Source organism: Sarcophilus harrisii, chromosome 2, assembly GCF_902635505.1.
Source record: "Sarcophilus harrisii chromosome 2, mSarHar1.11, whole genome shotgun sequence".
Taxonomy (NCBI): domain Eukaryota; kingdom Metazoa; phylum Chordata; class Mammalia; order Dasyuromorphia; family Dasyuridae; genus Sarcophilus; species Sarcophilus harrisii.
The window spans coordinates 498366774-498378293 of NC_045427.1; the positions used below are offsets into that span (position 1 = coordinate 498366774).

Genomic DNA, 11520 nt, shown 5'->3' on the forward strand with positions numbered 1-11520 from the left:
ATAATTAAGTATATAATATAAATTAAATAAATAATAAAAAATATTTAAATGAATGAATATATAGGTATCTATATACATATCTATATATACACACAGGCATCTATATTTATTTGTATAAAACATTAACTGGTATGGGTATAATAAACAACAAAAAATAGCAACTATTTTTCTACATCTTTCATTTTTATTATAAGAAATAATAAAAAAAATTTGCTGGATCTTTTTACTAGATAAATTGTACTGGAAAAAAATACATACTATACTATTTATCTAACACGATATCAGGTTTCCAAACAGTTTTTATTTTTTGTCAGTGCATTGTCATTTATGATTTCTATTTGTTGATTTGGGATTTTATGTTTCTTTTTATTCTGTCATTCATAAGTTTCTTTTTCTTTTTTCTAGTTTCTTTTTTTTTCTTTTGTTTTAGTAATCTTTTCATCCTTCCTTTTCTCTGAGCCTTACACAATGCCACTGAAATCTATAATAACCCTGAACATTGACTCCTAAACTAATATTCGAAGGCCTTGACAACTAACCAAAAGCAAGCAAATCTCAAAATCTTATTCTTATTTTCACCCACTCTGGGATAGTTGTGTCTATTGCATGTAACAGAGCTAGGTTCCTCCTTAAACTAACATTGTTTTGACTGTGGGATGTCTGTGGTTACATTAAAAATTCCAACAATTACCAACTAATCCACTCTTCTTCTAGGTCTGAGTTAAATATCTCTCTTGAAGATTCTTGTATTTTGTTGCCTCACTAGTATATTTCACTAGACTCTGTGGATTTTATAATACAATTCAAGAGTGTTCCTCAGGCAGGAAGGGAAAGAAAAGAAATAACTGTAGCAAACGCACTCGGGGAAACTAGCGACTTACAGCTACCCAATGAACGCTTCTAGTATATGAACAAAATATGTGTGACTATATTAAAACAAAATTCTAACAAATTGTCAAGATTCTATTAGCATGGTGTGTACATTTATGTTACTTCATACATTGTTTATCATAATACCAGCTGCCCTTTGCTGTGGATTTGTGGGTTAGCAAGAAAGACATAAGACAAATCCCTTTGCAATTGACGAGTTTCCTCGCTAGACAATAAGACACCTTGTAACCCCAATTTTCTGGCAGAAATCCTTAAAGTTACTAACAGTATCTAAACTGCTTATGCTATAAATAGTGAGGTGTCGAAGACTGGTAAACAGACAAGCACTCAATCGTTAAGGAAGCCTTGTAACTAAGGACAGGCAGGGATGTGTACTTCTGATAACAGCCCTTTCAGCTGTCACCATCCTTTCACCTGGGAATTCCATAGAAAAGTTGTGGGAGCTGTCCCTCCAAACCAAGCTTGTTAACCCTCTGGAAGTACTTCTGCTTGTAACATGACGATAATGACTCTTTTCCAAAGCTGTTTGCTGGAAGAGTGACTAAGCCCTTCCCTTCTTTCCTACGTGTGTATTACAGGTGTAAGGTGGGAGGTACAATCTGGAGACTCCAACCAGATGGTACACATGAACGTTCTCATCACGTGCGTCTTTGCGGCTTTCGTGCTGGGGGCCTTCATCGCTGGCGTGGCAGTTTACTGTTACCGTGACTTGTTTGTTCGGAAGTCCAGGAAGATCCACAAAGACGCCGAGTCTGCTCAGTCCTGTACAGACTCCAGCGGCAGCTTTGCCAAACTGAATGGTCTGTTCGATAGCCCTGTCAAGGAATACCAGCAGAACATTGATTCTCCCAAACTGTACACCAACCTCCTGACCAGCCGTAAAGAGCTCCCGCCCAACGGAGATACAAAGTCCATGATCATGGATCACCGTGGCCAGCCTCCGGAGCTGGCTGCCCTTCCCACCCCTGAGTCCACCCCCGTCCTTCAGCAGAAGACCCTGCAGTCCATGAAAAGCCAGTCTGAAAAGGCTCATGGTGCTTCAAGGAAAGACGCCCCTCAGTTTTTCCCTTCCAGCCCCCCACCCCACTCTCCACTGAGTCACGGGCACATTCCCAGTGCCATTGTTCTTCCAAATGCTACCCATGACTACAATACATCTTTCTCAAATTCTAACGCTCATAAAGCTGAGAAAAAGCTTCAGAATATTGATCACCCTCTCACCAAATCCAGCAAAAGAGATCACCGGCGTTCTGTTGATTCCAGAAACACTTTCAATGATCTCTTGAAACATCTTAGTGACCCAAGCAGTAACCCCAAAGCCATCATGGGAGATATTCAGATGGCTCACCAGACCCTAATGCTGGATCCAATGGGAAATATGTCCGAGGTTCCACCTAAAGTCCCCAACCGGGAAGCGTCATTGTATTCGCCTCCTTCTACTCTCCCAAGGAATAGCCCCACAAAGCGGGTGGATGTGCCCACTGCCCCCGGGGTCCCCATGACTTCTTTGGAAAGACAAAGGGGCTATCATAAAAACTCCTCCCAGAGGCACTCCATCTCAGCCATGCCTAAAAACTTAAACTCACCCAATGGTGTTTTGTTATCGAGACAGCCTAGTATTAGTCGTGGAGCTTACGTGCCTGCCTCAGGAGGTGGGAAGATGGACTACATGCAGGGGACGCCGGTCAGCGTTCACCTGCAGCCTTCCCTTTCTAGACAGAGCAGTTATACCAGTAACGGCACCCTCCCGCGGACGGGAATAAAGAGGACACCATCCTTAAAACCCGACGTGCCCCCCAAACCCTCGTTCGTCCCTCAGACCCCGTCAGTCAGACCGCTGAACAAATACACCTACTAAGACTGGCGCGTCCTGCTCCTGGGTGTTTTAGCTGTACCGGTTGTAGGGGGGACGTGGGAGGTGGGGACCTTAAGACAAGAGACTCACTTGTATTTAAAGAGAACCAAGTGGCCAAAGAAACTGCTTGACTTTGGCAACATCCGAACTTGCCACATGTAGCTACTGCAAGGCTTCCAAGTACTTGCTGAAAACAAACAAAAAAACAAAGGAAGGTGCTGGTCATTCCATTTCTTTTGTTTGAAGTTAAGGAGGTGTAGCAATGGGGCTACTGGACGGTTATAAATAAATAGCAAATACAGTACTCAGAAGAATCTGTAAGCAAATACTTGAAAATGGGTTCATTTTAGACTGCCGTGTTGTGTGGTCTTCCCATTAAATGTGAACATTTAATATGTATGCATTCACCTTGCCTCTTGCACAAATGTCAAAAAAAGGATGGTAATGTCTCCAAGAAATGAACTTCTAGGTTACCGAGCAATTTGCTGAAAATTCAGTCTCTGGCCCAACTGTAGCATTTTTTTTTTTCATGGTTGGCATTTTGTCTGTGCCACCGACAAACTGTTGTGATTGCGCACGTGTGTGTGTGTGTGTGTGTGTGTGTGTGTGTGTGTGTTGTGTATACACTAGAACCTACTTAGGTACCCATTGCATTTTTTTATGCTATGGAATTGTTTACATTGAGCATGACTGAACAACAGACCCCGATGTCTTTGTACAGCAGTCCACTGGGTTGAGTTTTGGGATAGAAAATGGAGCCAGGTTTCAGGCGATTAGCTGGAATGATGTGGGACCCAGTGCCAGAATGTAAAATAAAAAAATCCTAAGGAACTTTGTGCTGCTATTCATCCGACCTTCAATTATGATCTTGCCAGTTTTGAGGGAAAGAGGTATTAAAAATGAGTCCATAGTTTTTCCACCAGTATTTGGTAGCTCGAGCTGCCTGTCCACTGTGAATCCAAACCCCAGTCATTCTCACTTTGGACGTACCAATGCAAGCTTATGCTTTGGTTCTGTCCAATATTACCCTGTAGAAAAATCCCCCCTATCCTCTCCCCCTGTACCTCTATTCATGTCCCCCATCTATTCCCTTTTTGTTAAGTGTGTGAGAAAGTCAACATCAATTGGCCTACAGAAGCAGTCTGAAAAAAAACTTAACAGTAGTGCAATCATTTTGTTTATGTTGTGTTATGTGAAGATTTTTCTCCAAAGTCATGCAGGTTATGACAATTTGCTGTAAATATTATGTGTGGGTTTACCTGAATCTGTGCATTTTGTGCCTTATTCATGAGAATGGTAAAAGTACTAGAATCTGTCCGGTGTTCTCACTATCGCACATCATTTTCTGAGTGCCAGTTGTATTTCTCAACCAGCACCTGAAAAGATTTTTTTATTTTAAAAACAAACCATACAATGATCCAGAACAATTAATGGTTAAAACTTACACACAGACACACAGAAACCAGTCCAATCATAGGGCTGCGGCCTATCCTTTGCCATGATGAACATTCCACTCCTGTTTTCCTCCAGATGAAACACTTAGAATGTGAAATTAAATGAGGTTTCCAGGGTAATGTGACACCTGCCGAGATCTTGTAAAAGATCATTTATGTGGTTTTACTGAAACCACTTGCAGTTGAGGATGTGCCTCACCGATGACTGTTTTAGTTAACATGTTGCTTATTGAAACTAATGTAGAAAGAACCAAGGCAGAGAGCACTCGTGGATTATTAGAACAAAGAAAAAAAATTCAACTGGTATCTTGAGAATAATGCTGATTACATTGCAGGGGGTTGGGAAGGAGAATTTGCTGAAGGCCAAGGTTTTTGCTTCTTGGTTTTTGCTTTTTTACACACAACATAGAATAATGCAATTATTCTTTTCCCTTAAAGGATATTGCTTTATAAAGAGCATTATTTCCTGAGAACTCTGGAAACCCCAAAGCTCTCGTCTTTGTTCTTAAAACACTTCAATAGTGCAACTAAATTATTGTAGATTAATAATGGATTAAACAATCACCAACAACAAACACTGCTCAGTTCACCCACAACAAATGTTTGTTTGAATTCACTTTACCAATATTAATCCTGACTTGTGTAAAACTGAAACAATACTTGTGCGTGAGCCCTGATAACTTTCTGTAACATTGTGCTGCCTTGTAGAGTGTAATGTGAGTTCTATCAGTATTTATGTTGAAATTTCTAACATTCAATCTAGTCTCAATTCTGTTAATTTAATTTTTTTAAATGCTTTATCCATTTGTGCAAAGGTAAACACAGATTGTATCTTTTTTAATGGTACGGCATAAAAAAGTAACCCTAAATTGAAGTTACTCTATACTGTTTTATAGAGTACTTTAACATGTATAGATATCTTGTAAACTTGTATTGTGGATGTGTAAATACTATGTACTTTGGGTTTTTAACACCGCATGTAAAGTCAAAATAAAATATTCAACTCGATTACATCCTGCTTGTTATTATTAAAGGGAATAGGGACTGGACCTGTGATATCATTGATTGAGAGTGAAGAAACTCCCTCTGTCAAAGGTTAGCCAACACCTTCTCTGCAAGTATCTTAGGGAGCTGCTCAGAATACTGTAAGATTAAGTTACTTTCCCAGGGCCACACTTGGTCAAAAGCCTAGTTTTTCTTGTCTCCAAGGCCAGCTCTCTATCCATTACCCCACACTATTACTCAGTGGTCATCAAACAGTTGTAATGGATCTGGTCCAAAAAGTACTTTCAAACAAAAATAACTTATTGTTTAACTCTGCATATATTAAAAGTTTAGCCAACGGTTTCCTAAACTAGGAATATTTACTATCATGCTGAATGAATGTTACTGTAACCTATTATTATGTCTCAGGGTCCTACGGATATCTTCTTACTGTCTAACTTTGTTCAAAGGTCTAAATTAAGCCAGATATATTACACAAGCATTACAGTGAATCATGGGACATGTCTATAATTATATAGACATTTTAAAAGACTTGGGCTTTGATAGTCACACACTTTTAAAATTTCATTTCTAAATTATAGCTGGCCAATTGGATTCCTGTGAATATGTTATCTATGTGGAGGTACCTTCTAGGCAAACGAGTGGTTGTGGTAAAAATAAAGATTTAGAAATTATTTGAGAGTGATTGATTTTGTAATTAAAAATGTATTTTGGATAGAGGTTGGAGAACTATCTTTGACTTTACATGTAGAATAGTACTGGGATCTACTACTAGGGTTTGTGTAGCTGATTTCCCCAAACTCAGAGTTCAGAGATTTGCTCCATTTATTGTATTCTATTTCCAAGTCTAATTCTGTGCTCCAAAGAAGATTTCTGGCCTTAGCTTCAAGGTTCTGTCACTTAACCTGTGTAACTATGAGCCATAGGTTTTGATTTCTATATCTGTTAAAAGGAGGGGGTGGGAGTAGATGGTCTCTAAGGTCTCAACCAGCTTTAAGCCGATTGTCCTTGTTTCTTGGTGTGTGACTCCAAGAGCTACACTCAACCATCTGTCAATTAACAAGTATTTAAGCTTCTACTATTGTCAGGCACTGCTTGGCACTAGGGATACAGTGACAAAACTAAAATAGTCTCGGTCCTAAGGAGCTTACATTCTGTTGAAGAAAGCAATAGCCACCCACATAGCTACCTACAAAGTTGATGGGAGGTGATGTAGTGGGCAAAACATATTAGGAATTGAGGAAGGTCAAGAAGGGTTTCACCTAGAAAGTGGCATTTGATTTGAATCTTGAAGGAACTAGGATTTCTAAGAGGCAGAGATGGGGATGGGATGTTTTTGAGAGTTGGAAATGCCCAGAGCAAAGGTAGAGAGCTAGCAAATGGAGTGTCATATGACGTACACCAAATCTGGAAACGGGTTAGGGTCCAGGTTGTGAAGAGCTTTAAATGCCAAACAAAATAGTTAACATTTATTCTTTTTTTTTTTTAACTTTTTGCTAAGGTAATTGGGGTTAAGTGACTTGCCCAGGGTCACACAGCTAGGAAGTGTTAAGTATCTGATGCCAGATCTGAACTCAGGCCCTCCTGACTAAAGGGCTGGTGCTCTATCCACTGCCCCACCTAGCTGCCCTGTTAACATTTATTCTTAAACGTAATAGAGAGGAAACTCAAGTTTATTAATGAGGGAAGTAACATAGCCTGATTAGCTCTTTAGGGAAAATGCTGGAAGCTATGTGGAGGATGTCTTGAAATAGGATAAAAATTGAGGAGGGAAAATCACTTAGAAGAATATTAGAAGATAGAAATTGAGGGGGCAAATCATTTCTTTTGTTGCAATAGCCCACATTGTGGGGATAAGAGTTAAGAAGTTAAGTTAAGTTAAGAAGGCAGCTGTGTGGGAATTGAAAAGGGAATAGAAAAGAGATACCATAAAGTAGAAATGACAAGCTATGAGAAGAATGAATGAATAAGTACTAAGGCTTCAGTGTTTGCCAACACTGTGTTAAGAACTGAGGATTCGAATACGAAAACTAAACAGTCCCTGCCCTCAAGAAGTTTATATTTTAATAGTGGAAGAGAGTACATAGGAAAACTATAGCTAGGGAGGGGAAGATGAGAGATATCATAAAGTAGAAAAGACAAGCTATTTGGGAAGAAAGAAAGAATGAATCAGTACTAAATGCTCAACATGTGCCAAACAGTGGTAAGAACTGAGGATACAAATATAAAAACTAAGCAGTCCCTGCCCTTGAGAAGGGGACAGTGCATAGGAAAGTCATAGCTAGAGAAAGGCATTTTGGTCTGGAGAAACAAGAGATGGAGCCATTGGTGAGCCATAAGGGATTAAACAATTGACATGCTTTTCAGAAGGAATAATAATATTAATTTAATTAAAGTCCCCAGAGTAAGAGGTGGAGGGATATGCCCATATTAGCAGAGAGAATGGCAAGAAAATGGCCAGCGTGGGCAGCTGAAAGTATAGTCCAGAGGTCTGAGGCTGGTCAGCTCTGGTTGATTATGCAAGTTTGTGCTCATTGATTCATCAATCCAGACAACTGGGCCCTGGAATAAGTAGTTGTTCCAAAGAGTTCTCTAAAGAAAAGTCACTGGTAGAGAAGATGGCAACAAGATGACTGGAATAAAGACTTGAGGACATCACTGGAGCTGTAAAGTTCGATTACTGGAACGAAAGTAGTGCCTCTGGATGTAATAGGGAAGTTGGGGGCAAGATGTGAGTGAAGGGGGAAACAAGGAGTTCTGTTTTAGACCTGTTACAGTTAAGATGCTCTGGGATATCCAGTTTAAAGGATACACACCATGGGGAGAAAGCAGGTGCTTAATCACTTTGTTCTGTCTTCATTGCTAATGAACTACTGATAGACTTGAACCATATTTTGTGAGATTGACGGCACAAGAACAGTCTAGCAGCGAAAGGCTCTCAGAAAGTTGGGGAAGCCTGTGGTAGTCTGGGCTTTGTCTTCCTATTTTCCCGAGTCTTCTTGTGGGTGGTCCGGCTGCTGGACTGTGGGAGAAAGCAATCCAGAGCTTGGGTGGGATGCCTCTGCTCTGCCAGGTGCCTACTGTGGCCCACCCTTATAGCTTGAGCTTCACCTGGAGCCAAGACGTAGCACATACACTGAAAATGTGGCCTGAGAGTTAAGGTAGGTGATGTAGCCCAGCCTGACAATGGGAAAGATTGCCCAGGTAGGGTGACTTCATGGGAAATACTCCAGCTTTGGCCGAGCCCACTCTTCCTTCCCTTGTCATTGTGGAAGGTACTGGAGACGTCTGACATTTTCTTCTCCAGTTCATTGTACAGATGAGGAAACTGAGGCAGACAGGGATAAGTGACTTGCCCAGGGTCACCCAGCCAGGAAGTGTCTGATGGCAGATTTAACTCGGATCTTTCTGACTCCAGGTCTGGTATTCTGTCCACTGTGCCACCGGCTGCCCTCCGTTTCCCCCTGTTTTTAAAGAAAGAAGAGAAGAGAAATTGGCTTTTCTTGCCTTTCTTCCTTTCTCAGGAATAGGAAGGAGACCAGTTGTAGAGTATGTGGAGGAGAGCAAAGTGTAAGAATATTGGAAAAATAAAACATTTTCCAGGGGACAGCTATGTGGCACAGTGGAGAGAGCACCAGCCCTGAAGTCAGGAGGACCTGAGTTCAAATCTGACCTCAGACACTTAACACTTCCTGGCTAATTCGTCAAACCAAGAATTAAAACATGTAAAAGTCCCTTAACCCCAGTTGCCTCAGCAAAAAAAAAAAAAAAATGGCACCAACTTATCAAGTGACAAGGGACTCTTTTCTGGTATTCAGCTCAAATCAGTTCAACAAACCATTAATTAAATTCATAAGGGAGCCAGACCTCAGAGTAGGTAGAGTGCCAGGCCTGAAGTCAGGAAGATGACTCTTCATGACTTCAAATCTGCCCTCAGATACTCCCTAGCTATATGACTCTGGGCAAGTCACTTAACCCTGTTAAACCTCAGTTTCCTCATCTGAGAAATGAGCTCATGAAGGAAATGGCAAACACTTCAGTATCTTTGCCAAGACAACCTCAAACGGGGTCGTAAAGGGTAGGATATAACTGAAATGACTGAATAATAACAATGTACAAGTCACTATGCTGAGTGCTGGGAATATAAAGCTGAGAAACAAGCAATTGACCCTGCTGTCAAGGAGCTTTCCTGCTCCTGAAGGAAATAACCAGTACAAAGATAAGCAAATAAAAATTATTTCAAGGAGAGAGGGAAAATGTGAAAGTCCTGGTGTACAAAATGACAACTAAGTTATAGTTTGAAGAAAACTAGGGATTTAATGATTCAAGGTGACATTCCAGACATAGGGGACCACCTGTGTAAAGAATCATAGGCAGGAGGGAAGTATTATGGATGGGAAATGGCTAGCAGACTAGATTTATTAGAGCAGAGTATAAAAAGGACAAATAATATGAAATAACTAGAATGGGAGCCATACTTCAGAGGACTTGATTTAAAATTGTACTTTGTTCTGGCACTTCTGACCCCTCTTTTCCTCAGTTTTAGTTAATATAGTAAGTTTATAACTAGCTAGTATAAAGGTAATAGCAGGAAGTAAGATTGCAAAAGGGAATCTGTAAGTCATGAACAAACTGTTCCAAAGATCAAAAGGGCATAATTTACAAATTATATCATATATTAACCAAAATTCACATCCTGCTAATATGTTCTCTATCAGGGGAAGCCATCTGGGTATTGCTATCAGGGTCTTTTAGTCCTATGATATGTAAATCCCAGACAAATTCTAGACGGCAAAGCAAATCACTAAATTATACTGATAATTTTGAGATGATTGTGAACTTGTTAATTTACTTACAACTCTGAAAAGATTTGGATGCATGTCATGGCAACACTTCCCTGATGTCATGGTCCCCTTTGAGAATGAAGGACAACCACCACATGTTGTTGAACTAATCCCAGCGTGGTACAGATACGAGTCAGTTTCCTCCAAAAAATTGTATGAAAGTGAGATCTCAGATTTCTGCCTTTCCCCAGCCTTCTTGCCTCTGCTTCCAGGCCATGCTGGCTAGTGTTCCCAACTTTAAGCCATGGGTATAAGAGTGATGATCACTGCTTCTCCCCTTTATCCCTTCCTCTTCTCCACCATTGCTTGCCTTCTTTCACCATCCAAACTTCTTACCCCAAGCTGTCTGCCCCTGTACCCCTTTACCCACTTGTCAGTACTTTCTGTGCAGTCTGCACCTTCTGGGATTATTAAAATGTGATTTCAGCTCTGTCTTCCATTCCCCATCAAGGTCTTTCCCAGAAAATACCCCAAGAACAAGGCGTGCCTGCTCCTATTTCATAATTTCATAAATTAATGATCAACTCAAGTTAAAATGAAGAATTGGAATTTTATCCCAGAGCTAGTAGAGAGCCCCTTACTTTTTTTAAGTAGTTTTATGAAATCATTCTCCTTACTTGCCAAACAGGTGACAATAGAAAACAAATATTTGTGGTGAATATTAATATTAAGGTGACAGAGATAGAATTTGAGTTGTCATGGTTATAATTATAGACTTCTCTTATTCAACAATTTCTACTTTTTTATTCTACAAAACTCTTGCAACTACAACAACAATGAATATCCTGAGCCTCCAGGATAATTTAATATAAGACTCAATATTATTTTATACTTATTCCCTAAGGATTTACAGTAACTATAATAGTAACTTTTTCTCCCCAAAGTAGAGCATATATTATGTAATTATAATTATTTATTCTACCTACAACTATTAAAACTTTAAATATAAAATTATGAAACTTTAATTATAAAACAATTATGAATATTTTATATAGAATATTCTATAAGAATTAAGAACATTACAGTAAGACCTCAGTATTATTTACAAGGCTGCATAGTAAATTTCTTCATTTTATAAGTCTTTCTAAATATATAAATAACATTTTGATGAAGTGAGTTACAATTTGGAAGATGTTTAACATAACATAATAATCACATTTAATTTGATTTCAATGCAGAACATTTCTAAAATATGGCTCAAGGTGAGACAAATGCAGTCTTCAATCTGGTTCTGCAGAGAATTCTTTTTTTTTAAATCTAAAACAAGAATAAAGTGAAAATGTTTGCTCACACAAATATATGGAAGAAAATGGTAGGTAAATTTTGCAAGCTGAATTGCAGAGATATATTTTAAAAAACTTAGTCACGTAATAAAAGAGAATGAAGTTAGGTAACAATGTATTTACTTTTTTAAAAAAATATATTTTATCTAAAAAAAAACAGAATAAAAAAAGAAAAACAAAGGAATACA

At 39.2% G+C, this 11520-nt stretch overlaps 1 protein-coding gene across 11 annotated transcripts in view; it reads left to right on the plus strand.

Moving 5' to 3' along the window:
- SEMA6D (semaphorin 6D) overlaps positions 1-5213 on the plus strand; it is a 70010-nt gene extending 64797 nt beyond the window's left edge. For all 11 annotated transcript variants that reach the window (XM_031955121.1, XM_031955123.1, XM_031955126.1 and 8 more), the window contains one exon: positions 1470-5213. In XM_031955121.1, the coding sequence (XP_031810981.1) occupies positions 1470-2749 (1280 nt within the window). In that variant the 3' untranslated portion in view covers positions 2750-5213. The remainder of the gene's footprint in view (positions 1-1469) is intronic.
- Positions 5214-11520: the final 6307 nt, after the last annotated feature.